At 35.7% G+C, this 27,823-nt stretch overlaps 2 protein-coding genes across 7 annotated transcripts in view; one reads left to right on the plus strand and one right to left on the minus strand.

Moving 5' to 3' along the window:
• LOC109035474 (AT-rich interaction domain hat-trick) overlaps positions 1 to 14,922 on the minus strand; it is a 49,604-nt gene extending 34,682 nt beyond the window's left edge. For 5 of the 6 annotated variants that reach the window (XM_019049128.2, XM_072303280.1, XM_072303278.1 and 2 more), the window contains exons 1-7: positions 14,741 to 14,922; positions 12,508 to 12,603; positions 5,872 to 5,979; positions 3,494 to 3,559; positions 1,931 to 2,205; positions 1,277 to 1,425; positions 126 to 296 (exon numbers count right to left, since the gene is read on the minus strand). In XM_019049128.2, coding sequence (XP_018904673.2) covers positions 126 to 296; positions 1,277 to 1,425; positions 1,931 to 2,205; positions 3,494 to 3,559; positions 5,872 to 5,979; positions 12,508 to 12,540 — 802 coding nt within the window. In that variant the 5' untranslated portion in view covers positions 12,541 to 12,603; positions 14,741 to 14,922. Of the gene's footprint in view, positions 1 to 125; positions 297 to 1,276; positions 1,426 to 1,930; positions 2,206 to 3,493; positions 3,560 to 5,871; positions 5,980 to 8,510; positions 8,609 to 12,507; positions 12,604 to 14,740 lie in introns of all 6 variants that reach the window. The other variant, XM_072303277.1, reaches the window with a different exon arrangement.
• Positions 14,923 to 15,345: 423 nt separating this feature from the next.
• Positions 15,346 to 27,781, plus strand: LOC109035463 (arginine methyltransferase 1). The gene is given in 7 exon segments (XM_019049110.2): positions 15,346 to 15,500; positions 17,502 to 17,582; positions 18,970 to 19,212; positions 21,601 to 21,796; positions 23,194 to 23,310; positions 23,313 to 23,470; positions 24,854 to 27,781. Coding segments are annotated over 6 exon segments (1,110 nt in total). The 5' UTR covers positions 15,346 to 15,500; positions 17,502 to 17,570; the 3' UTR covers positions 25,238 to 27,781.
• Positions 27,782 to 27,823: the final 42 nt, after the last annotated feature.

Genomic DNA, 27,823 nt, shown 5'->3' on the forward strand with positions numbered 1-27,823 from the left:
TAGTGAGGATACAAATTTTTACAATGCAAATTACAGGAGGTGGCCCCCTAAAGAAAACAAAGAGGATGATGATTTTGTATCACTTCAAATACCACTTCACAATGATGGAGGAGAATTAGACTTACCAGTTTTTAATGAGGCATTTTCAACTCTGTTGGCTATATCTCGGGTGAATTCTTGCGTCTCTTTTTTGGGTACTGTGTAGTATCGTCCGTCTTTGAAAGACCGTATTAAATACTCATTTTTTACTTGAATCTTCACAGCAGTGTTCTGAGCAGTTGGCGAAACAATTAACCCTGTAAAAAGATAACAAATTTGAGTTTTTAGGTAGATCACAATTCACTCAAAATGGCCAACATGGCAAAACATTCCTTTTTCAATTATTATTATTTCTTCTAACCTCTATCAACATCAGTGATACATATTTTATTAGAGTAAAATCTACTGTTATCACTCAAAATGGCCAACATGGCAAACCTTTCCTTTTTCAATTATTATTATTTCTCCTAACCTCTATCAACATCAGTGATACATATTTTATTAGAGTAAAATCTACTGTTATACTTACTAACCGCTCTTAGCTTGACATAGTGTTTGTGATGAACAAAATAGATTAAAAAGTGAATTTTTGTGAATTCCCAAATGATCGTTTTACTTATTATCCCATCTATGTACATCGACAAGAATACTGGTCAAGCGCTATCCTAGGACAACTATGCATGCACAAGTTAACGATCGCAGCTGCTAGGCAATTATTCATGTGTATTTCAATTATTAACTCGCATGGTGGATAGAAAATTGTTTCAGCTGTGTTTGTTTGACTGCCCAATGGACAACGCTACAGATATTGTTCTAAGGATCATTCAGGAGTATTCTGTTACCCTCCTGGTTGCTCATACGGCTAGGCACACAGTAAAAGAAGTGTTACTTCGTGAATAGGTTAAAATTCCCCTAAGGCCTGAAACATTGAAAGATGTGATAAATGGAGTGAACCAAAGTTCATAGGTCTGACACTCGGAGCTATTAAAAAAATAAATAAATAAATAAATAGAATTACACTAAGGAACCGAGCAGATTTGCTAAGAATTCAGCAATTTTTCTTAACTCTGTTTATGGATCTTACAACAGAAATCCTGGACATGCTAAGTATTAAATTAGATATACTGTCCAACCTCGATCTGATCTTAATTTTTTGTTGAGCAATAAGTTGTCACTATGAGCAAAGAAAAAAGAGAAAAGAAAAGAAAAATATGAAATTAAGGTCCCAAGCTATTACCTGGAAACCAGTTATCCCTAGAAAGTTTCTTTCGATTGTCCGACAGCTCAACACAAACCACTTTCCCGATGTCTGCTTCCTTTTCCTGCTTGCTCTTAGATTGCTTGGTTTTGCTTGTTACTAATTCTTCATCGTCGCTTTCATCATCCCTAAAAATTCAAACAGATATTGATTAAAACAAAAATTTATTTTCAAATACTCTCGAATGAGAAACTATCAATACATGCATAAATTATCAGCATTTGACACATTCCCTGCCAACATGTGCTTCCACATTTGTAGATCGTATTCAATACATCAAACGGGTGAGATTGAATCGATGGTTCGAAACATGAACATAGCCTCAAAAGTAAATTCAGAAATCTGAGAGAACGGGTCTTCTGTGACAGATTTTTTATTCTTTTAGTACAAATGCCAATGCAAAGTGAAATTGTCAGGAAATTTCTCATTTTAAGCTTTTCTAACTTAAATCCTTACAGATTGGTTTGAGGTTATGTTCTATTGTTTTGAACCAAACGATACATCGAACCGTTATTGAATACGGTCTGTTACTACTAAGTGGAGAAAACACACAAGAAAACAACCAACTTCGACAGTTGTAAATAAATATTATTAGAGCTACTAAACTTAAAATACTATTCTATTAGAGCTTACATTCTATTCCTTCGACCTCTTCTCGCTGCATTGCTTGCACTGCTGGAGCTGATGACGGGCGTACTGAAGTGCTCTGGATGAGTCAGAGGGAGCTGGTCCAAAGTTTCACTCTCCGCAAAATGCCGCCCTGACTTCAGACATAGTGCCGTTCTTCTAAGGGTTGCTATGTCTCCATCATTGAACACAACTGTGTACTGGCTCAAATCTTTGATCTTCACGATAGAGCATTCAATGTACTGACTTTTATCATTCTTCACTTCAACAAAACCTCCCAACTGAAACAAAAACAAAAACCATACAAATTAGGCATTTACCTCATTAACAAGGACTGGAAACTAGACACAATTAGATAATTCTCTAATAATTAGACTATTTGAACTTCAGTAAGAGGTTGAGGAGCATTGTTCCGTTAAAGTTTGTGAAATCTAACAGAGAAACTAATTTTAGGATTGGTCAGCCTATTAAGAATGGTCTAATGTATCTTGCAATTTATTTATGCATTGTAGAGTTGCTGTTGTGCTGGTCAAATAAATAGCTCATATCGACGGTGAAACTACCAAACCACGTATCTCGTTTGCGGTGTTTAAAAATCTACGCTCGCATTTTATTTTTTTGAAGTCGACCAAATCAATATCATTCTTTGAAATTTTCACAGAATTTTCTCCACACAAAAAGGAAAAATCACAGAAATTTTCAAGACTAGACGTTAAGTAGTTTTTCATTTAAAAAATAAAGTATGACAGGAAGTCTGCGACGTCGCAAACCGAGATACGTGGTTTGGTAGTTTCACCGTCGATATGTCTGAGTCATCAAAAATAGTAAAACTCTGAACTAAATATCTTTGCTGCGTAAAAGAAAAATAAGTATTTGAAAAATTCAACCTCTATTCTCAGATTGATCTTTAAGTCCGTGTATAAATAAATGAATCAACTGAAAATAACAGTCGCAGATAGTAGCAGTGGTGCAGCTTTTGAAATGAAAGTCAGGATTTTGAACTTGTACCTTCTTGAATCGATTCTTTTAGGTGTAGCAATAAGCACAAAAATATTTGAGGTCAATAGAGGAATATGAATCTGTGCTGAGCGGATGAAAAGTTCAGTCACGCGGGAGTCTAAGTAATGGATATTGTCGCATTCCAGCCAAAGTATCACAAGCGCCATTTATGCTCAGACACTATGTTGCCGAACATCCATACATGTCAATAGAGTTTCAATTGTTTCTTTAGAACTTTTCACGTACTTTCATTAAAAGTTCAGAGAATAATACAAATACTAATGACCAAAGATTAAAATTTGGTAAAACTTTTAAGTGATTCTATTCATAGGTTTTTCCATAAGAAAATTGGAAAATTTTGGCGCTTGTGATCCTCAGGGTGAAGAGTGACTTGTTGGGAAATAGTTTGGCAGGCCACACACAAGGTGCAAAAGTATTTTCATACATTAGGGCAAAAAACTGAGCTGAGCTGATTCTTAAAATGAACATTCTGAAATTGTAAGATGAATTTCTTGAGTAATTACTATTGCCATGAAAAGTACTGACAAATCAATTATTTTTAATACTTACCCTGATGTTCCCTCGGATCCTTTCTTCAGGGACAAAAGTGGCTCCTGTTCCTGATTTACCAACCACCTGGAAAGATGTGAGATAAAATTAGACAACATTAGGAAAGAAGCCCTGAGTCTATTATTTTTCTTCTTTTTTTTTCTTTTTCATATATTTCAACTTCTGTAAACTTTCCACTTGAGTGAAATCATATCGATTGGCTCAGCAGGTTGAATGAAACATACATATGAATCTCATTCTTGAAAATTCATCCACTTCATCAAGTTGGAATAATTTTTGGCAATACTTCAGGTACAGAGAAATTTACAATTCAAGGTTGCACTAAACCACTGATGCTGCTGTGTTGCCAAAGAGAGCAATACCGCTGTTTTTGAAATTAAATTTCTTTCTAAACACGTCTAATCTAATAAGGCTGAATTCACTAATTCAACTAAGAAAGCAAAATTTGTCTTAATAGTAGAAAAACGAGACCTAGAAGAAAGCCTCAGGTCTGCAAAAATCGACATTGTTGCACACAAAACAACAGATTAAATTAGAGAACAACGGAGTTACTACTATGCCAGAAAGCTGAACTCATTAGTGAGTATAATGTTGCCTTTTCCTACCAATTTCTAACCATCAAAGGTTGATGTATGTTCAAAACGCAACCACAAAAGCATGCAGATGACACTAATTACTGTTTTGCCTGCCATGAAAATGAAAAAGGCACTTTTTACATGCTTGAAAAAAAAATTGTCGAATTTCAATCATCCATAAGATTTTTAAGAGTCTTCTGGATGATTGGTGGTAATTTTACAAAGGACAGAGGCTTCTTTCAATAAAATTTTCTGCTTAGGTGCTACTAAGCCCATGTTCTTAAAACTTCATTTTGGCACTTGATGCTCTTAACTAACACTCACTAATGGGAAGATGGTAACTTGTGTCAGAGATGGCACAAATCTAAAAGGAGCCAATTTGGTTGGCCAAGGAAACAATGAGAATTGCAAGCATGAGTAAAATGCCAAGACGCACGAGGGGAGGATGAGCTCGCAATATCCTTTAACAACATAATCATTGGCCTGACAGATTAAAACACTTAAAAAAAGAACCAAGACATACTGAATCCATCATTCTAACTCTACAGGGATATATACGCCTAAAAATAAGTACTGTACCAATCGTTGTGCCTGAAAGTTGGTGAAGCCTGGTTACCTATTTTGATTTTTCTCCAAATGAAATTGCCTGTTTCATTTTTCAGCAATTTTTTTCCGTCTAAAAATAATGAGTTTCCTCACCAAATGCCACTTCAAGTTTTGAGATAAAATTAAAACTGAGTTTGAACAGTGTCTTATCACAATCTTCTGGTGAACTATTCTAATCCTAACTTAAGTGAAATATAATTATTTAAATGGTTATCAGTGCTACAGAGCAGCCAAAATTTTTGGATCTTCAAATTTCCTGACTCCTCGAAAAAATTCCCCTGACTTTGTGACAAGACAGAAATTCTTGAAACTAAAAATTCCCTGAGCCTTCGATGGAAATTCCTCCACTTTTTGAGACAATGAAAAAATTTTGGACCTCAAAATTTTTCCTCACCCTTAAATTGCCCCTAATCATCAGTATTGAAGGGAAAAAGTGGAAATCAGGCGAAGCTATCAATAAGATAAATCGCCTTGTGAACGCAAGAGAGCATCAATTATTTTCTTTAATGATTACCACATGTGCGTTCACATTTGTATTCCCCAACTTCTTACTATTTCCCCTAATGGACCACTAGACAAGGTACGAATTTCAGCACTCTGATATATGATCCGTAACCAAAATTTCACGTAGAGCACGATGCGGACAATGAAAATTATCGAAATCAACTCCTCACAACGATATTTAATGATTCTTGATGCGTGAATTCAAACCACCCGCTCATGAAAACTCAATGCTCTACGTGATTCACATCGCGCGCTAAACGTTATCATGACAGTCTCTGCGCGATGTAAAAATCTGGCAACCTCAATCTTGACGCTTTGGCTCAGCTATAACAAATTGCCTATAGTTCGAACAACACATGGTGGGAAATGAATATTGCTCGATTAAGAAACTTGCTGAGACCGTTGTCGTGCGCGATTTGACTCACGTAGAGCTTTGAGTTTCTTGTGAGCGGGCAGTTCAAATTCCTCGTAACCAATGTGAAATGAAAAGGTTAATATCTTCGTTAGGAGTTGGTTTCAGTAATTTTCGTTGCGCGAATCGTGTTCTACGTGAAATTTTGGTTAAGAAACATGTACCGGAATGCTTAAATTCGTACCTTGTCTAGTGATCCATAATCCCAGATTTTTCTAGGTTTCTTCAAATTTCCTAATATTCCAGGTTTACGGCCACTCAGTACTAATTAAACTGTTTACCTTGTATTTGACGCTCCTGACGACTTTGGATATTTTGGCTTCGCAAAATGCTCCTCGGTATTTGGCACTGACTTCAGTACCAACAGGTAAAAATGGAGGATCATCACCCTGAACAAATGAAAACAGAAAAATTAGATTAAAAAAACAAGAAGTGAATATGACAGAAAAAAAAGAGGAAGTAAGATAGAAAATTTCTTGAATGGACCAATGGACCTTCTTTGAAGGTTCCCACAAATAAGTTAGCCATCATCTTAAAACTTAAGATTAAAAATTTTGAGAATTAAAGGATGCTTCACATATGAATGAAGTTTTCGAGGAAAAATTATTAGAAACTTTGCATTTTGCGTCATTAAATTGAAATATGATGAGGCATACAAAGTAGGAAAAAAGCTATATATTTGAATTAATTAAAAAGGTAAATCTGATTTAACAAAATTTTTCATCATACCAATCCGAGGTACCTCTAAAAATGTGTTTAACTTAAACTCTGATTGATTATAATGAATTATTGACAAGAGAAATAAAATGCAATACTTCAATAGAATGAAGATATTATTGTAAGAATAAATAAAAGAATCTAAATCATTTTTTTTAGACAGATTGACTTGAGTATGGAAAGTGACATAGGCTGCTCTTTTAGAGGGGACAGTCTTTCTTGTGATAGAAATTCACTCTCTTAATGGCGATTACAAAATACTGATGAATAAATTAATAATTAGACTCCTGAATCATACGAAGAGGTAGTTCAATAAACTCCAAGTTTGATCAAAGCTATTTGGATGAATTTGTTTTAGTAAATAATGTGCTGAGGAGACAGAAAATTGTTGATACACGAACTCCTGTTCGTTAATTTTTTTGACGGCTGAGAGGTAAAGAGAAAAGTTCACTGGTGCTTTGACATTCAGAAAAATTAAATTCTAGGAATAGTAAAGGCGAACAAAGATAATTCTATAAAAATGGAGAAAATGTTCAATTTAAATACTTGTAAGAAAAGTAGAGTTATAAACTAGAAAGTTGAAAATTATAGGAAAGAGAGTAAACACTTAATTATCAGGAGACAGCTACTTGTCTATAGTTAAAACTACAAAAGACAAGGAAATAAAAGGTGAAAATGCAAAATTTTTCACCATGAGATTTTGAACAAAATTTTAGAGCTTTACATAGAATATGACAGAAAGTCAACTAGAGATTATCTTTGGGAGCCGATTTTCTGCGCTCTCAAGGCAGGTGATTTGATAATGAATGAGGATAATTGACAAAGCAACATTATTTTGAGGAATCCTTTCACTTTACTCAAAGGAAGAATAGTTAGGTGGTTGATTTGAGGAGGAGTAATTATTGACTGAAGAATCCAAACAGAAGTCTCTTGATTGTGGGTTCACGAGGTAGGATCACAATTCTTGGTCGAAGAAGAAAAAGCCCGTAGTTTAAACAAAATTTAATCTCTTGACATTTTTACAATGTAATTGAAGGTAAAAAAAACCTGTAGGTTTTAAATTTATGCTTGAGTTTAACCTACAAAATTTAAAGTAATGATTGATTGTTTTGATTTTTTTAGTAGATGAAATCTTTTAACGGCTATCACAAAATAGTAGTGCTGTTAGAGTTATTGACAAAAAATAGATTGGAACCAGCCAGTTTCATAAATTCAAAAGAATTTTTTACATCAAAAGATGAATCTTGCACGTACTAAAAAAATGATAAAAAATTAATAAATACACATGAGTAGTTTCTATTAAGTATGAGGAATTTTGAAAAGTAAATTTACTGAATTAAAATTGAAAAGAGTTCATTTTTATCACGTTAAAAGTTAGAACAATTGATATTTTTCAAGTAGGTATGAGGAGTAGATTGAATAATTGAGTGTGTTTTATCTAAATTGAGAGATTTTTTTCAAATACAGAACAAATTAAAGAGAGACAAATTTACGGGCTTTTTCGGACGAATGCATCCTTGGAGGAATAATTCCAGAAATAAATTTCAGCTTCAGTATGATGATATGCCATATTATTTTAGCTCCGTGGATTAATATAAGTCAGAATGATTTTAAAAGGTCAAGTCATACGAATATTCCAAGTCATGAAACATCAAAAATACAGACAAAGCCACTAATTAGGAGAAAACTGCTTTTCATTTCATAATCTACTTGCAGTTGCAGGAGAAGAAGAAAAAGAAAAAAATATAGAATAAATATATAACTCAGTAGGGCTAAAGAGGCATTTAATTTGTGGAAATAGAAATAAAACTGACAATGAAGAATATCACCATTACTTAAACGGATATAAGGAAAAATGAAGATAGAATCACAAGACATTAAATTTTCGCAGCAAATTTGCGACTTAAAGAAACCCAGAAACAAGTATACTTAGGCGTGCATTACCTACTTAGAATATATTATAAAAGTATGATAATTCATAGTAAGAGGTATGTAATTTGATAGTGATTATAAACTAAACAGGCACAGCAAAAGTGTGAAAATGGCTGAGGCAGTCAAGGATCAAATGAGTTAGAAAGAGTTCTGAATAATAAAAATAAGAAAAAATAAAAGAAGGAAACAATAATTTTTAACGTTCAAAATGAACTGAAATAAAAGAATAAATACTAAATGTACATGATAAATTTAATAAATGCATGTTTACCTCAGCTGAAGACATATCCTCAAGGATGAGTCTATACTAAATAATCGCTAGAAGAAACGAAAAAACCTGGCTTTTTGACTCAGGTAATGAGTTCATTACTGCAACAAATTAAGTCATACTTTCATGACTAAAAGTGAAATAAACTGAGAAATAAAAAATGAAATCTGAAGAGAGTGAGCGCACAATGAAACAAAAGGAAACAAGAAAATAATTTAAAGGAGGTTTCTCTGGAGTCGTGTTAATATATTTACATACTCTCAGTGTCTGTAAGTGAGAAATGCTTCGAAAAGTTAACGAGTGATAACAGAAAGAAATGGATGGAATGTAGAAGCCAAAGGATTGAGGATTCTTTAAAAATATATACGTATATGGTTCAAACGCTTTTATACAACTGTGGCTTTAGGTACAAAGTGAAAACTGTTAGTCCCTCTTGTAAGAAAATGCAAAGATTTGGGGGAGGGAAGACAAATACAACTATTCGCAACTATAGTAAAGGCAATGTGCCATTAACGACGATGAGAAGTGAAAATTGCTTCAAATTTAATTTACTTGAAAAAGTGAGTGAAAGGTATTAGATCCACTTTCGAGATACGTAAGAATTACCTGAGCCTAAAATTTGATGAAAAAACAAGCCAAAACATTTTCAAGACTTCAATTAAACTGATTGATAAATATCTATGGGCTGAAGCAGTGTAAAATATTTCCAATTATATGAAACATTTGGTCGTTTCTGAGTTTTAATTTTAGGTATGAAAAGTTTGGGCCCTGGAAATTCATTTTAAAATTGGATTAGCAAAAAATGCAAAAACTGATTGCCGATTTTCTTTGGTATTGTTAGGTGACTCTTCCTTCATTTCTTCCTCGCTTGAAAAGTAGATCAGGAAAAGGATAAAACAAAAACATCAATTGCGAATTTCATGATTAAGTAATTACCTAATTCTGGAATAAAGTTAAAACAATTTACATGGCTTAACAGGGGTGCAGAAATTTCTTAGCCTTTCCATTTTCGAAATCTCCTTTTCGATAACATTTTTAAAACTAGGACCATTGAATCGTCTATCGTTTGAAAATTCCGGCAATTTTGCATAGAACACACAAGAATTTTACCGCCATTCTATACAAACATGCGAATTTCACTGCAATTTTAGGAGAAACACGCCATTGTAATTTTATAGCAAGCTTCCCAATTTTTTAATAGCCCTACCATTTTTCACGCGAGCAGCCACGTTACCACGATTGCATGATTGAGAAGTTTCTGTGCCCCTGTAGCCAAACATCTTAAGAATATTTAGGAAATAGGGTTCTCCGGTGATATTTATACAGGGACACTGGAATGAATTTCCATGCATTTATACAGACTATTATATCTAGCAAACAATGCCTTTCAAGTCTATGTCAATTAAACCAGCATAATTTTTCTATTTCTTAATGGTAAATACGCAATAAACATCTTTGATCAATAAAAAATAAAATATGCTAGTTCCCTCGTTGACTTTTGTTGTCTCAAAATCTAATTTGAGACTGATACTCTCATACTAAATATTTGAATTCCATGTTAGAATATTTGGTGGCAAATGGATGAAGTTGAAATTGTTTCCTGATACATGAAAATATCTGTCTCTACCAGAGTTGACACCATTCAGATGCTGAGCATTTCTTGACACACATCATTTCCTAACTAAATGTCACGGGCTAAACCTGACAATCAGACTAAATAATAGCCTTTCAGATGACTGGGGTATCAATTGCGGTAAAAAACTGAAGTTAAGTTTAGCTTTCAAAACTTTATCTCACTTTATAAACATGTTTCATTAAACCTTCTTACTCTTGCTTTTCCAGTTTAAGTTGCAGAAAAACTTGATGTATCCTAAATTTTTTAGTTTATTTTAATTTCCGTAAAAATTTTCAAAATTTTCCAGATTTCAAAAACTCTCCGGTATTTAATTTTAAAGTAGTTTACAAGCGACCCAAAATAAAGAATAATGGCATGATCGTCAATTATTTCGCCCTAAGTGAAATTTTCTTGTTAAAAATGAAAATAGTATTCGCTTTCATGCAATTTAATCAATTGCTTGATTTATAGTTTTTGGGGGATTCAATCCCAGATACAGATCTGGTAAAACTCTATTTTATATTACAATGTTCTGAAAACTGAAAAGTGAATTGCTCATGCGTGCATTTAAATTATGATTATGGAGCTCACAATCATTAAGCATTACAATGAACTTTTGCGCAGGTAAAATTAACTTGATGGTCCAACTGGCAAAAAAAAATATTTGCCAACAACAACAACAGTTGTGTTTATGGTTGGCACAGAAAAGATAGGGAGTCACAAAGAACTTGACAGCAAAAAAGTTTGTTGCACACGAATCAAGACAATTTGATTATCGATAAACAGGGCCTTGCCTAAAACCGGCCGTTTCTAACCTGAGCCTGATCTTCAAAGTATTTTTAGAGTTGACAGATAAACATTTCTTGATAACAAAACACCAAAAAGTCACAAAAAGATGATTGAGGCAAAGGTTGGAAATGACTGATTTTTGTTGCGGTTCTTTTGAGTTTTAAATGTATACCCCTCCGAGACCTTCAAAGAGTAATAAATTCTAAAAGCAGAATATTCCACTTGCACATTTAAAGAGAATCAGCAGAAATTCACTTTTGGGTCCAGATTTATCAGAAAAGGGACTTGAAAGAAGTTTTTATGAAAACTAATTATTCTGTGATGGTTTGTAAAGGAGTTGTGTCTTAAACCCAACAAAAGTCCACATTTGCTAGGTGCATATTATTTGCTTATGGATGGGGCAGTTGCGCTGGTCACAGAATCATGTTTTGATGCTTGATTCCCGTACTTAGATTAGCTAAAAATAAAAAGGTTTGTCCAAACAGGAACTTTCTACGTTTAATATTAACCGAGATATCATCCTTTAAAAAGTCAGGTTTTTGACATCATCCACCGCGGTAGTGCAAGACATGGTATGTATTAAGCGGTGGATGACGTCATAAATCAAGTTTTTCACGGCGCGATATCTCGGTTAATATTCAATGTAGAAAGTTGCTATTTGGACAGATCCTTTTTCTTTTTAGCTAATCTACAAGAATCAAGCATTAAAACACGATTCTGTGACCAGTGCAACTGGCCCATTTAAAATGAAAATTCACTGTAAAATATATTATTGCAATCAAACTAAATGAGGGAAATCGTTGATGCAGGACCTGAAAGGAAGATTCAATGTAGAATATTCAAACATTGCGAGGAAATTATTATTCCGGCATGAGTTAAGATGATAAAAAAATTGTAGGTACATCAAAAACACAAATTGGGAAAATTATTAGTAACACAGGTACACTACCAAATACCAGACCAATACCAAACCTTGGTTTTGGAATGAGGCAAGAATCTCAGATAAGGATTTATGATGCAGGGGTGCAGAAAAATCTGAGCTTAATTTATGCGCATCACGGAAACTTTGACCTTGATTTTTAAAATTTCATTTTACTCATAGGATTCACACACTGGATTGTTGAAAAGTTGATAAAGGTTTAAAAGTGATTCCTTTTGGTATTGCAGGTAAAATGTATGGAGGGCAAAGGGTTGAGAAGGCGACTGGCAAGAAGAGGTTACAGACTGCTCCTCTTTGATTACTTTGACATTTTGTTTGACAGACTTAAATGGTGGACCGATTTACTGTGCTTATACTTACTGAGGCCAGTACAAACTACATCGAAGCATCGATCCTAGTTTTTACTGAAAGGGACTACATTGTTTCGACTCAGATTGTTTACTTTTTAAATGCTGAACAGAAATCAGCCATTCGCCTTTTTCCACTCTCCACTTGGGCACGTAAGAATTGAAAGTAAATATTTAATTACTTAGTGCTGGTTCCAGGACGATATCAAGGAAGAAAATGTGAGTGAGAGGAGCACGTTTAAATGGAGGCAATCGGTACCCTCTTCTTACGAGTAAATGTAGGAGAAAATGTGCCAGTTCTCATCTTACCATATTATCCTTTAGGCGAAGCCAATGATTCATCTAAAGAGAAGTAGATTCCTCTAATCTTTGGAATTATTCATCATTTTTAATTACTAATCATACCTGGAACAAAGATTTAAACATACTTTAATAAGTGCCAAAGGACATGAAATTTATGCTGATACTATGAAATATAATGGATGAAAAATACATTGTCCATTCAATCAAAGAGAGAGCAAATTTTTTTTGTAGAGTATACTTTGGGGGAATATGCAGCATTTCGATGTTATGCACTCTCCTTATCAAATCCTTATGGACATTCCACATAATGTGTGGAGATTCAATTAATTATTTTCAAGATAAGTATTCAACTCCGAATATTTGCAAAATTAGGTTATTCACCGCTTCAATTGGTACTTAGTGGATACTGCTCTATTGATGCAATATCATTATGGTGATTGGGGATTCCGCCTGGGTTTTCAGCATGATCAAACTAGCGTGCAATAGTTTGCATCAATAAAGTAAGAAATCTCATCAGATTTTGACTTTAAGGCCAAAAGCATTTGATAATACCTGTGCAGCCTGAAGAATCATACTGAACCAAAGAATTTGAAAAATTCAGAGATGAAAGCAGGATTCTCCTGGAAAAAGACGTTACTTTTGATTCAGGGATCACCTTCTGGGCCCATCGAGAGCAACTTTTTCTTCTGAGAAGAATCCTGCTTTTGTATATCTGAATTCGCGAATTCTTTCGTTATGAATGTTAAGTACTTCAAGCTCATGCAAAGGAGCTATCATCCTTTCCTTTGCTAAGAAGTCAAAATCTTTTCATACTTCATTGATGTAATACATCGCAAGACAGTTCACCCTTACCGAGAACTCAAAACAGATCACCTAATAGTATCTTTGATTATACTAATTCCCATTCTTCAAGGAGCGTCCAAAATATAACGTTGATGTTCGGGTTCGCACAAGAACTTAATAATTTAAATTTTTAAGAACACTCACTTGCACGTTGTTTATTTCCTTTAAACCGGTCGGACGCATTTCGGTCTCATCGCGTCCAACCGGTATAAAGGAAATAAACAACGTGCAAGTGAGTGTTCTTAAAAATTTAAATTAAAGCGTTCAAAATGCATGAAGCAGCATGCTTGAGCAGATGCATGAATCGCATATCATATAAACGACTTCTGCGCAGCCTCAACTTTCCTGTGCTTGCTGCAACAGAGTCACTACACTACTTTGAAACTTTTGAAATCATTTTGAGGCACTTTGAATCCAAGAATAGGCAATTTAATGGTTACACTCACTACCGCAGCTCCATGGCAAGGGTAGATGTGAAAATCATCCTGATATGCGTTATTCATATTAGTTAATTAGGTAATACAATCAGTTCATCAAAATTAGTCCATACTCTGACAAATTCTTGAGCCTCAAAGACAGAGAATGGTTGAGATCTTGAGTAAGTGAGACCTGTTGGTCTTGGCTGAACAAGTCAGCGATCAAGACGAAAGGATGAAGTTCAGGATTTTGACCATGAACGGTTCATCTCAACTCCAGGCATGATGGAGTGGAGAGGGCTAACAATAATTCGAGACAGAGACCAAGGATAGAAATTCAAGGATACAAGAAAGCCACTATGAAATGCAAACAATCTACGGGCATTCGACTAGAACTAGCGTACCATTGAACGAGTGCAGGTGTAAACTGCACCATTAAACAGGGAAGAAAAGACTGTTAGAATATCTTTGTGGAATATGCAGCAGCTGAATACAGAGATAAATTTTGGATTAAAATGCAGATGCACTGAGAAAGAGCCCATGAATCTAGTAAGTTTTGAAGGAGTAAAGTAGGCCACAGCACTGTGATTAGAGATACACAAGTGCTCTGCGCTAGGATACACATCAGCTGCGGTGGGTTCCTTCGGACAGACAAAAGCAATAAATGAACTTTTGGGAGAAGAAGCAATATCTACTTGAAAAAGTAAATGTATTAGGAGGTTCAAGAAGCGAAAACTTGTGAAATACACTGGGCGACTCGCATCCTTGAAGTTAAGGAGCTTTCCGAATGAAGTCAGAGACGTATTTGATACAATATTTAGAGAGCTAAACAAGGTAGATACCTACAGTTGGGAGAAAAAATCGAGAGAAATAAAAAGTAGGCTCGGAAAAAGAAATCATGATAGTGAAAAAACAAGTGACTGCTTTCTAGTTACTGAGGCTTCCTTTGGGTTGGGAACAAATGAGGAATCCAAACTTACCGTTAAGCTCGTCATTCCTGAACACTCATACACAAGTTGGAGGAATTGAAACGATAATTACACAGATATAAATTAAGATATGAAAAATTTTGAGATTAATGCCATAATGAATGACACGGATGTGATCGTTCAGAACGTTGATTACATATCCGAGTCCACAGGCAGACGAAAACAACTAGCAACAGCGCAAATCGCAAAACTGGAACTGAGACAGTATGTAAGAAATTATTTGATTGGTTCGCTCTCGCAATTCCTCAGATTAAAGCTGTTACGTGATTGGCTGTATTCGACCCCGCTTACGTTCTCTCCTCCACTCATCACTCCGTCACTTCTCTGAATTTTTATCAGTTTACCATGGTGATAATAATACAAATCAGATGAAAAACCTTTTGAATATTTTTTCAAGTGATTATATATCTTAGAATGTTTCAGAATATTTTGATAGCGAATTAAAAGGAATCGAATTACTTGCTGTAAGTTAGGAACTCAAATTAGCCGCCATAGGGGAGAGGGCATTGATTGTGAAAGCATTGTTACAAGCTTGCATAGCGCCTAGAGAGGTATGCTTCTAACCGTGCAGTCGAGCTGATAATTTTGCCTAAGCCGAATAAAAAGTTGAAGCGGCAAAAGCAGTGTTGTCTGTACTACTACAGTCGCAGCTCTTCCTCTTCCTTTCCTTGTCGGACCGTGGTTGTGAAGAGAAGATTCGCCGAAAGTTGAAGTGCCTGCGAAGTTTTATTGTTGAAGCTGAAATTAATCGGTGAAAATTCTCTTCATTTATTGTGTTATCATTGTAATTTTTCGACGGTGCTAAAGACCGTACCTCTTTTAGTTTTACCAAATGTGTTCTGCTTCCTAATCCGTAGATTGTTTGGATGTGCCATGTGCTTTTTATATCCTCGTTGTAGCAAGCGGCGTTGCTTATGCCATGATCACGATTCTTTGTGTCAGATTTCCAGGACATCATATTCGTAAACTTTGGATCCGGTCCCATCATTAATTCACATTTTATTCTTCGATTCTTGCACTTCGACCTCACAAATTCACTCCCTGAAATTGTCCCAGACTGAGCCTATTTTCCAGCTCTTTTGTCTCCTTCAGACCCTCGAATTTCCTTCATCCTTCCTTCATTGATTCACTCTGCTGTTTTTCATCTCAGTAGCTGCATTCTTTTAGTTTAATGATGCTCATTAAGTTAACATTTGCGCAGCTGCTCATTATTCGAAATTTACTGGAGTATTCCTCTCGTCAACGCTACTGAAGTCCTTGGATTTTGAAGATCCTCTCTGAATGGCAGGAGGAGTAATTTTGAGTATTTTAGTTTTTCTGTTTCTGTGTTTGAATTTTTTATCCATCTGCTCTTTGCATCCGGTACATTCCATTTTCAGTTCATTTCTCCCATCAAAGCCCTCTACCAACTCTGTATGAAGCGTCACGTTTGATGTGGGAACTGCATCATTCCCTTGGCCGCACTATTCAGCCGTCTGGTTGTTCTTGTTCTATAGTGTTGTGGTTAGGTAGCAACAATGGAGCCTTCTGTTCCAAGCTGCATACTCACAACTACAAGCCACTTATTTTTGTCTCTGAGTCTTGTCAACATTGTAGATAGTTAGTCATGCCCGATATTTTTGTCTCTGAGTCTTGTCAACATTGTAGATAGTTAGTCATGCCCGTAGAATGTGATCTATCATGATTTCATACAATGGAGGATTGTCTCAAGTTTACTGTTGTAGTTCTAGCCTCCAACATGCCTTCACTGTTATACATTCATGGTATTCACATTCCCTAAATCTTAAGTTGAAAGGAACTGACATGAAAGATTTCAGTTGTTCGCATGAAGTTCAAATTTAATATGTGCGATCAAAGCATTGTTAATCTCATAAAAATTTGTTCCCTCTATGATTAGTCCTCAATTACATCTCTTGTCATGCCTTATGTAAAGACACTTTCTTGACAACAGTTCAGATGGTGGACCCACTTTTCTTCTCCAAGATGTAAATCAAATTAGTATCAGCTTGAAGAGACGGACCACTTTGTCAACCTCCTGCTTATCCTTATCGTGTAATCTGCTATGCCTGCAAAACTGAATCAAAATGAATTTTTTTTGCTTGTAAAATCTTCATTATCCTTTGCTGTTATTTTTCCTCACAATGATCGATAGTTGTATACATTGGGCTAAACCATCACCCATGATTTACTTCACTCATTGCCTCTTCAAAATTGAAGCAACCGTAGTTGACATCCTATTACTATAGTAATATTATGTGTTGTGAATGTAGCGCTATTGTGTGATATATTGACTTATTGCCACGGAAAGCTTTGTCATCCTAATTCTTATTAGGATTGATTCTTTTTCCATTTTTGCCACTGATGATTACTTTTTTGATGGATTCATTCTTTTGAAACATCTGTTAGGTACCCTTGTCCTTAGGTAATTTGATTTACCTTGAACAAATTAGTTTTCTGGTCTCTCTAGAACATATCGTTTACATATTCATTTTTTCTCTGGAAAATTGATTATTTTCTCTTTCTTTCGTTCTTTCTTTCATGCATGAATAAACACCAAGGGTGTAACATTTCGTTAATTTCTAGTATTCTTTTCCTCTGATCAATTCCCTTTAATTGAAGAACCAAGTTAGTAGTATTTTTGTTGCGTCTTATCTTAAATGCTACTTACACATCCCCAAAGCCAGTTCAAATCCTTTATTTTTCATTTTTTGTTGTCGATGTTATAATTTTTTTTTCTTATTAACTTTTGCAGAGAACAGTAAGAATATATATCCAATTTTTAGGAAACGAGTAGGCTATTCATAGCGTAGAATTCTTGATAATGAATTCGCTGGTAAGCAGGATATGAAAACCTTTTAGTCTAACTTAAACTTTTTATCCTTATTTAATTTTCCACCCAATATTTCTGCTTTTTTGTGCTGTGGATGATTTTTTAACATTTCGTGAGTTAATTTGTTGCGCAATTGGAAGTCAAAATAATTCTGTAGACGGAAGCTCAGAAGTTGCAACTTTGGTCAAGTTGGAAATTTATTCACTGTATACTAAAACGTCTTTCTTCCCTCCTACTCCTCGAAAGGTTTTTTTGAAAGTTACCTCTTGAGGAGTTAGTAAATATTTGCTACCAGGAATGCAAAAATCCAATGGACGAAATGCTGAAAATTTATTGAGACTGATTCTTAGCTCCACCTTTCTCCTCCTACTGCTCTTTCTTGGAAATTTTCCCTTCACATTTCTTGCTTCAAGGAGAGTATAAAAAAAAACATGACAGACTAGGAAAGAACTAAAAACTCATTAGAAAAAAAAAAAAAAAATAGGAAAGAAAGTTGTGAACCATTCTGTGGCGAGAAGTGCATCAAAGTTTTCCAGTCTCTTCCAGCCATCCTTATTCTTTAAAAAATCAATGGATTAAGAAGTTCCTAAAAATCAGGATGGCATTCTCCTCATTTCAAAATATTGTTGACTAAATTAACTTCCCCTAATGTTTTTTTAGGCTTAAAGGATCCACATTCCAATTATCACTGCATGATCAAACCCCCCCCCCCCCCCCCCCCTCTTGAGAAATTGTCTATCTCTACATATGTACCCTTACTTGAGCTAATTTTCTAATTCTAAGTCAGTTTATTCTGTTTGTTAATTCCTTTTTTTTTAAATTTTTTTCTTCTTTTTTTTATTTGCGGACAAAATAAAAGTATTCAATCTATTTTGACTTCTCAATTTAATGTCAATCATTTCTGTAAGGCACTTCTCTAAATTACAGTCTTAAATCTAGAGTGCCACATGTTTGAACACTTCTATATAAATCTCTTCCAAGTATTTCATGATGGTACAGAGTCAAGTTGAATTAGCTGAAAAAATAATTCTGATCAGTCAGCGGTATGAGGAAGAAGATGTCTTAGCATTCGTTTTCTCTAATCTTTTCACACATGTTGATAAATGCATTTTTCATTATTTTTGCTATGTAAAAGCCTTCAGTACCTACCTTCTTATTTTTGTAAAGATTCCTCAAGCTTTACGAGTTTAGCATTGATTCTAAATGCAGCTCTTAAAGTCAATGAAAAGTTTTCCACCAACATTGTTTTCTTCTCTCTCTCCCCCCCCCCCCCCCCCCTCTTCATCAAATGAACTACCCAGCCCCATGGAAAACCAAATGTGTTCTATCACCAGATCAAAGCTTTTTGCCAGTCCTTTCTAATGACATGAATCTTTGTTTTGCTCCTCAGAATCAGAAAATGGAAGGTATGGAAGTTACCACGGATCCTGCTGCAAACAGCGTACCAGTGAAGCAGATTGTCGTTGAGAACAAGAATGGACTCGATAGTTCAGTCCACATTGACGAAATGACGTCCCAAGACTATTACTTTGACTCCTATGCTCACTTCGGTATCCACGAAGAAATGTTGAAGGATGAAGTGCGTACTCTCACTTACAGAAACTCCATGCTCCATAATAAACACTTATTCAAGGTAAATATGTAACTTAAAGCAGTTTTCCTGTTGATATACTGACTCAGCACAGTTCAGCTTTTTTCTTTTAATTCACATGATATAGTAGGGATTAGATGTCAGCCTCAGTGGTGTAGTGGTCAAGGCAGTTGGCTGCTATCACTGAAGTCCCGGGTTCAATCCCTAGAGGTGACTGATGTTTGAGGACACTCAAATATCAGTCATCGTGACTGTGGATGACTATGCCACTCCAATACCCTGACCCTTTGAGGTAACAGGGTGTGGGAGGGACATAGTCTCCCAGTTAGTAGTCTGTCTGCACTGTTCGACTGGGTTGTGAAAAAATCGGTGAGTGGGCGGCTGAGCCTTGCGGGAATATAGAGGTTACACAATGCGTCAATAGTACGAAGTTAAGGAGCACGGTCCAACTGCGGGGTGCTCGACGTATGTAGCCAGTTGCCTCGTCCCCTTTGAAGGCGCCTCGCTGGTAAGCCTGGCCTTACTTACTTATTGGGGATGAGATACTTACTAGGGGTCTTTTTAAATCCATGGATCATAATAGATCGGGTTATCTGCTGTTCAGAGTGATTCTATTTTGAGACTAGGATTGCACGTAACCGCTTGAAAAGTGCTGGGAGGAGAAATCTAAGCATTCTCCCCAGAACGTGTGGAATAGGCTAGACTGCAGCAAAGGGACAGGGATAAAAATGTAACGTAATCATCGCTATCCTCCTTGTTCAGATAGAAGAGAAGCCCTACTGTGCAAGAATAAAAAGAGCTGAGATTTAAAGTGTGTAATATCCACTGTCATCAACATATCAAACAGAGAAGGAGATGTAGCCAAGAAACAAATCATTGAAATTCTTATCATTACAATTTGCTAAGCTCGTAATAAAGCTTTTGATGGCCTACTATAAAGTCGTAGAAATTAGTGATGCCTCCAAAGTACCGAGGGAGATGGTTTTAAAATATCTTAAGCAATTTGCAGAAAATACTTACCAAATCTTACAATCAGGGAGACATGGGAAATGTTGAAAGGCTTTGATAACAAGGAATGAGCGAAAATTATTTAAGGTCTAAATTTAAAAGTCCAAGACAAATAGATGAAAAAGGTAATCCTTTTCGAAATTATGTGGGTAGTTAATGAGAAAAATTTGAAAAGCAGGCAGGCTAGTGCATGATAATGTAGCTTGGAATACTCTGCTCCCCTGGTACTTACTAACTCTGACGTTCTCAATTTTATGAGACTTTCATCATGTCTCACTCATAAGCTGAGTGTAAGATCGTAGGAGCTGCCGTAAGGTGCTTTTCCTTGGAAGCACATCAGTCGCCAAAGTGCGAAACAACAGTTTGAATTTTATTATGAATATTCTGCCAACAGCAGAAAATGCAAGGGAGGTTTCAGGAAATGACGTTGACTTGTTTTCCAAAGAAAATATCAAGTATGACAGGAAGTGTGCACCCTCTCAAACAGATACAGGGTTTCGCACTTCGCCCATCGATACATCTTGAGGACTGCTATTTGGACGTATTTCTGCCAAACGGAACTGAAGACAAGTGGGAAAGGTGGGGTGTGCTCTAGGAAGCTGCATAAGAAACAATGTTAAAGTGGGCGTGATTCCCTTTGGAGAAATGGAAAAGCAAGATTTTACATTCTGTCGAACGGAACGGTCGTATTTTGTTCAAAACAACAAATTGTTTCTGTTTTTTTCTTATTTCTTTTTCATGATTCTGAAAAACCAATGAAAGAGCTAATTCCAATTTCAGGTTAGAAAACAGCGTTGTCTTGGGCAGAAACATAAAAACGACTTACCTCTGAGCATGTTGCAGTTGTTGTACAACGATGTTATTGTGGGGGCTCCCAAATTTTGCACGCGTAAATAAGCCCCTCCACAACGCAAATCAACTTCGAACTAAATGTGATTGTTGCTTGTTTTCACAACATGTTGCGAGTGTTGCCTTCGAACAAAATACGACTAACCATGTGCTAACTGAATGCAGCACTCAGGAGCCATGGGTGTGTGACAATAGCGTTGTGGATAGGGCTCATGAGTTAATGCAGGGGACGGGCCACTGCGGTGGCAGCTGCATTGCCACTGTTGTTACTGGTACTTTATAATTCCCGTTTATTCTTATGGCCCTCAACTACGGAACACACCCCTTCTTTCCCACCTGTCTCTGGTTCCATTTGGCAGAAATATGTCCATTTGAAATTGTGTCGAAACTTCCATCTTCGACATAAATCCTTCCCTTTTGACTAACAATCTGACCGTAAATAATGTTTATTTTAAGCATGGCCCATCTTTACAGCATTTAATCCACAACTGATCATTCACTTATAAGAACACAGTTCTATAATAGTTTTCAGAAGCTAACTATTCATTGCATATTTTCTACACTTGCTTCCAGGATAAAATTGTTTTGGATGTTGGATGCGGAACTGGAATTTTATCCATGTTTGCTGCCAAGGCAGGAGCTGCTCGGGTTTTCGGAATTGAGTGCTCAAACATTGTTGAGTATGCCAAGAAAATTGTCGAAGACAACCACCTCAGTAATGTAGTAACTATTTTGAAAGGCAAAGTGGAAGAAATTGAATTACCTGATGGTAAGACATAGCATGAAGCCTTTTATGTATGAACAGCGGATGTCGAGTTGTCAAGTTTTGAGACAAGTGCGTTTAAAGTTTTCAAAGCTGCAGTTTCAATTTCTGTGTATCAAATGGGCTCTGATTAAAGAATTTACTACAGAGCCAATCCTCCTCTCAGAAATGAGCTTTAGAAATTTGAATTTGAAGGAAATGTCATCGAGATACAGTGATTTTGTAAGAAGACCACGTCCGCTATTTTTGTAGAGAACTTTTTTAAAGGTATTAAATGAACTACTTAGCTAATGTAAGAGAGCTAGAGTGACAGATATTATCCAACTTATCATTACTGTTAAGATTTTCAATGATTTTCTGAAAAAAAAAAAATAAATATTTGGTAACTTAATAACAAAAAATAAGGAACAAATTATATTATCAGCTCTCTAAAATTGGCCAAAAATTGAACAGGGTGTCATATCCCAAACAACTAATTGCGACAGGTCTTATTCAATTTTAATACTTTTAATAATGAGCTCCTACACTTGATCCTTAAAGATATTGATGAACTTCAGTGAATTATTCAGATGAATATAATGATTTATTTTGAACAGCAAACTGAGTAGCACTACGTTTAAGGTGCTGAAATGAAAGAAGTTAAATGTGCTTCTTTTTGCCAAGGCAATTATTAACTGTGCAACTTGTACATATAGAACGAAAGTGCCAAGAGCATCACTTTTTGTGAAGGGAACTGTGAAATGTGCTGTTCTGTGCAACGAAAATAGTGAAATGCACTGTCCAATGCAGATAGTAACAGTCTTATGTGTACAGCATTACGGAGGCAAAGAACTCCCAGCAACTCTGAGGTACGTTTCGGGGGGGGGGGGGGGGGGGTTGCACTGCAAGGCAAAGTAGGGATCCTTTGAGCAGTACTAGTCTCTGGAATGGCAGCTAAAATTAAGATATGACTACCTTTGTTCATCAGCCTTGCTCAAGGAGCTTTATTTTTCGGCTGAGTGTCTCAACTGACCCGTAATTTTATTCCTTCCAGTCATAAAATGTTCTCTTACCAGGGTGTCTACAATTCCCGAAAAGTCCAGAAATAGTACTGATTTTTTTAGGGAAGTTCGGAAATACTGAAAAAATGCGGAAATTCCGCAAGAAGGTCCGTAATTTTTTTCATCTTTGTCACATTTTGAGCGAGAAATTCACGTTTTTGAAATTTTTCGAATTTCGTCAAATGAAGGTAATGAAAAAGTACTGGATTTTTCTGTTGAAGAGGTACTGAAATTCTTGGGAATGTACTGAAAAAGTACTGTAAAAGTACTGATTTTTGGGCAGCCTGTTTTAGTAGGCACCCTGCTTTCCTTATCTTACTATTTTGTCTCTTTTGTATTCATGCATGATTTCTTTCTTTCCAGGCATAGAGAAAGTTGATATTATCATATCTGAATGGATGGGCTACAGTTTATTCTATGAGTCCATGCTTGACACAGTTATTTTTGCTCGAGACAAGTGGCTACAACCAAATGGACTTTTATTCCGGATAGAGCAACATTATTCATCACAGCCATCGAAGATCGCCAGTATAAAGATGATAAGATTGCATGGTGGGATGATGTCTACGGTTTTGATATGTCATCAATCCGTAAAGTAGCTATTAGTGAGCCCCTTGTTGATGTAGTTGATCCTAAACAAGTAAGTGTAATCTCCTTTTCCGAAGACTTTCTTTAGCATGATTGTGTTTGGCAAAAACAATAAGGAGAAGTTGCTGTAATTTCTGTCTTAAAAGCTAAGTTGGAGGTTTGAGAGGAAGAATAATTAAATAAATAATAAAATGTTTACAAGGGGACTTACAATCTGTTGTGATGAAGCGATTAAATAACAAAATAATCAATAGTGAAAGAAGATCTCCGAGACAAAGATTGAACCCTGGACCTCCGTTACCGAAGGCAAGTGCACTGTCTCTAGGTCAACCTTCTCATATGCTTTGGGTGGCACTCGGATTGTATTAAAAGGTGCGCACACAGTAGGCTCAACTTGAGCGCATCGCTGACACGAAACAACGGCACCTTCAAAAATTCATAACTCAAAAACTGCTGGGCATTTGCAAAAAAAAAAAAAAAAAAAAAAAAAAATCTGGGTTCTTATATTTCCCTATTCTACCTCTCTGCCAAATTTGAACCTTTGAGGAGGACAGTTGGTAGCATGCCCTTGTCAGTCGAAAATTCTCACTGAAATTTACTCGCAGCCCTCCGTATTAGCCCTAAGGGTGTGTGGAATGCTGTATCTGTAAGGCGCAGAAGCAATCTAAAAAAAAGTGTTCCCAAAATTATGATCTGTTTCTAGAAATTTGAAAAAAAGAAAAATTCTGCCAGCAATTTTGAGAGAATCAGGAAATTAAGCCATGAGGAATTAGTGCGAAATGTTAGGAAACTGGTAACATTTGAATTTTTTTACATTTTTAATTGCACCTTCATGTACAATTCTGCATAATTTAAGCATCTCTTGAAAATTGATTCCGGTTATTAGTCCTTAGTGGTTGGGTATGGACTCGAAGATCAGACAATTAGCAACTGTAGAAACTAACAAAAAGTGCCGCTTTTAAGCCAATAAGGGGTGCCCTATCTTAAGGCTTGAAAATTAAGCAATAACAAGTAGAAATGGTCGAGCAGCATGTAAATTGCTGATACAAGAAGAAATCTTAGACCTTTTGTTCTGCTGCAGCAAGTATTTCCCTGCAACCTGTTGATTAAATACAAATTTAACATCATTGATTGGACGTTTTTCTGCCTAACAAAACTATGTGCATTGAGACAAGAGCCCTGAGACCCATAAGAATAAATGCGTAACAAGGCTCACGTCATAATGCACACAGTTCTGTTTGCCTGAAATACGTCCAATTAAAGTCAGCTTAACTGCATCTGACTCAGAGAATTTTTCTTGCCACTATTTTAGCATAATCGTTAAAGGAATCTTTTACATGGTGTCAGGGAAAAGATTCACACAGAAACCTTACAAGTCTGGCTATTTAACACACCTTGTCAAATATTAATCGTTGGTCCTTTCAAAATGTTACAGCTTGTAGCAAATGTCTGTCTGCTGAAAGAAGTTGACTTGTACACAGTCACGAAAGAAGATCTCAACTTTTCCACTCCATTTCATCTTCAAATCAGTCGCAACGACTATATCCACGCTCTAGTGACGTACTTCACTGTTGAATTCACGAAATGCCACAAGCGGACTGGATTCAGCACTTCGCCGGAATGCGCGTACACTCACTGGAAGCAAAGTGTGTTTTATTTGAATGACTCCCTGACAGTAAAACGGGGAGAGGAACTCTTTGGAAACTTCCAAATGTCAAGGAATGTTCGCAACAAGCGAGATCTCGACTTTGTCATTTCTGTAGACTTCAACGGTGAGCTGTGCCAAGTACAGGAAACTAACAAATACCGCATGCGTTAGTCATGTTCGATGTAACGTTTTACTATAATCTTTCAATTCTTGTACAATAAACATTTTATATTAAGGTGCAGTTTTGCTAAACCTTGTGAATAAAATGCTGCATTTGTTTTCTATTTGCTCAGGGAACCACAGTTATCTAATGATAGAAAATAGGTAATCATGCTTGTTTCCAAAAAATTGAGCAGAAAGAGTTCCCTAAGTAGTCCAAGATACTCTAATCAGAACTTACCACACATGTAGGCTGTGATTATTCTTGAGTCAACTTAGAAAATTCAGGGTATTTTTGTTAGTTCCCATCTCAAGAACCTGGACTACAATCCTAATGTGAAGTTGACGAAAGTCAAATAGTTCAAACCTGTAAAAAATGAAAGAAATGGTTCTGAATATTCTATTCTTTGATGATATATTTCTATTTCTTCGATACCTATTGAAAGGACACCAACAGTCATCGTATGAACTAGTAGCAGGATTGAACAGCTGGAATCTTGAGCACCTTGTTTCTATCAGAAAAATGCAATTGACGTACGAGTTGTTTAGACAGGAGAGTTGGTGATTTTTGCCAACGTTCTTTAAGCTCGCCAACTCTCCTAACCTCGTTTCTCTTGAACATGCGGCAAATTATTTACAAGGCATGGCAATGCGAGTCATCGTCTAATTTATGTATGTGTATCATGTACGTAAATTTGCGGTTGTCCGTTTGTATAAAGTTTTATTGTACAGCGTTGTCATCTTTTCTAGGTTACATGCTTATGTATTTTTTAAGCTTAGGATTTTTCTTTTTTAATTTAATATGACCTTTTTTTCTTATCCCTCACCCATCCCTGTGCAACTTCTCTGTATAAGTAAACTAAATAAGTTATTTTGTGTGTTTAACCTTTATTTTTGGGCATAGCCCTCCATCAAAAAGGCGAAATATTCTTTATGAAAGAAACCTGGTCTTTAAAATATCACGATTTTGCAAGATCTTCCTCTCTTCTCTTTCAGCATCAGATTGAGTCCAGTAAGTTCTGAGTAGTTTTTCCCCCTTTTTTTTATCCTTCCCAACAATTAGTTAATTGTAGGGTGTGGGGACTATCTACTAATTCACAAAGAAGTTGTTCATGAAATCCTCGGGAAGAAGCAGGAACATCTTGATTTTTCTTCTTTTTTTTTCTTTATCGTGTTTGAAGATGAAGATACATAATGGGGTTCCCGGGCAGAAACTCTCGAAGTTTTACCTTTCTTTATCATTGATTTTCCTCCCACTTGTATGATTTTAAGACAAACCTGGGTGTTTGATTTATTTCAAGATATCCTTTTGATATCTAAAAAATGCATTACTTCTCATTGAAAAGAGTGAGCAAGTTACTTTAATTGTAGTATGAATCTCTTTGAATTGTGGAAGTTACCCTAATTTCTTATGTAATTTTGCATCGAGTTCCATCGTGCTCCAATAATTATCCGTCTTTTTTTCGCTCTCTCTCTCCCGCCCCCCTCCCCCTCTTTTTTTTTCTCTTTTTTTAACACTCTATTAATTGCGGCCGGAAGGATGAATTCAATCTGAAAATCTTTAGTCAAGTCCTCATTTGTTTAATTGACACTGAAGTCTCAAAGTCAGAAAGAATGTCTCCCAGTCGACCTAATTTCATTTCTTTCTTTTCTTTGTTCCTATCGTCAATTGTGTGCATTGGTAAATTTCAGGATCAATTCTGGTTATCAGTAAGTTGTGTTTCTCATTTTGTTCCTCTTCAAGAATCAGATTTGATTCTAGTGCATTGAATGGTAACAGCCTTCGAATCTTCTATATTGAAAATTTGATGATTTTTCAAAAATATTACCTCACATGAAGCAACTCTAAGTACTCAGTTTTCCTGGGTTAATACATAATACAGATGACAGGAATTGAAATCCTGAAATTACAGAGAGTAATCAACTGTCTTATTTGCAATAAGCACAGGTTCTCCGCTGTTCATTTCAAGTTGAGTGCAACCTTTTTGGATTTTAAAGAATCACAAGTAGCTCATAATGCCATTAACTTCTAGATCATTTTTCACAGGCCAGCTTCTCTGTATTTATCCAACTTTTTTAATTATCGTCCATTACCTTACCCTTCAACTATCAGTCTACAAAATTTGGAAACAATACTGTGTATCTCACCTATTCTTTTTTTTTTTTTTTTTTTTTAAATGATCACCAAGAATTATATTGTATCCAAAAATATTAGACTTTTTGATTGTCAAAAAAACTGAAGGTCTTTTGTGTTATATTTTGTTAGAACACATGTTAATGCAGGAATTAAGATCTCTAGGCAGTCCAACGAAATCTCTGACCACTCCTTGTATCTATCATTATGTGCGCTCATTAGTTGTGTATTACCCTTGTAAGATAAAACTCTTACTAATTTTGTCTTTTTTACTTTCATATAAGCTGTGATTATTTTCTTCCTTGTGCTCCTGGCAAATGAGGATTTAATTTTGTCAAGAGTTTCAGTGAATGGAAATTATAACAATTATATTTTATGAATGACTTTTGTTTACCTCTGAATTACAATCGTATCTCTTCTTATTCGCTGATTTTTTATTTCCTGTGAGAAGAATTTAGTCAGTG

The sequence above is a fragment of the Bemisia tabaci genome, chromosome 8 (genome assembly GCF_918797505.1).
Source record: "Bemisia tabaci chromosome 8, PGI_BMITA_v3".
Classification (NCBI taxonomy): Eukaryota; Metazoa; Arthropoda; class Insecta; order Hemiptera; family Aleyrodidae; genus Bemisia; species Bemisia tabaci.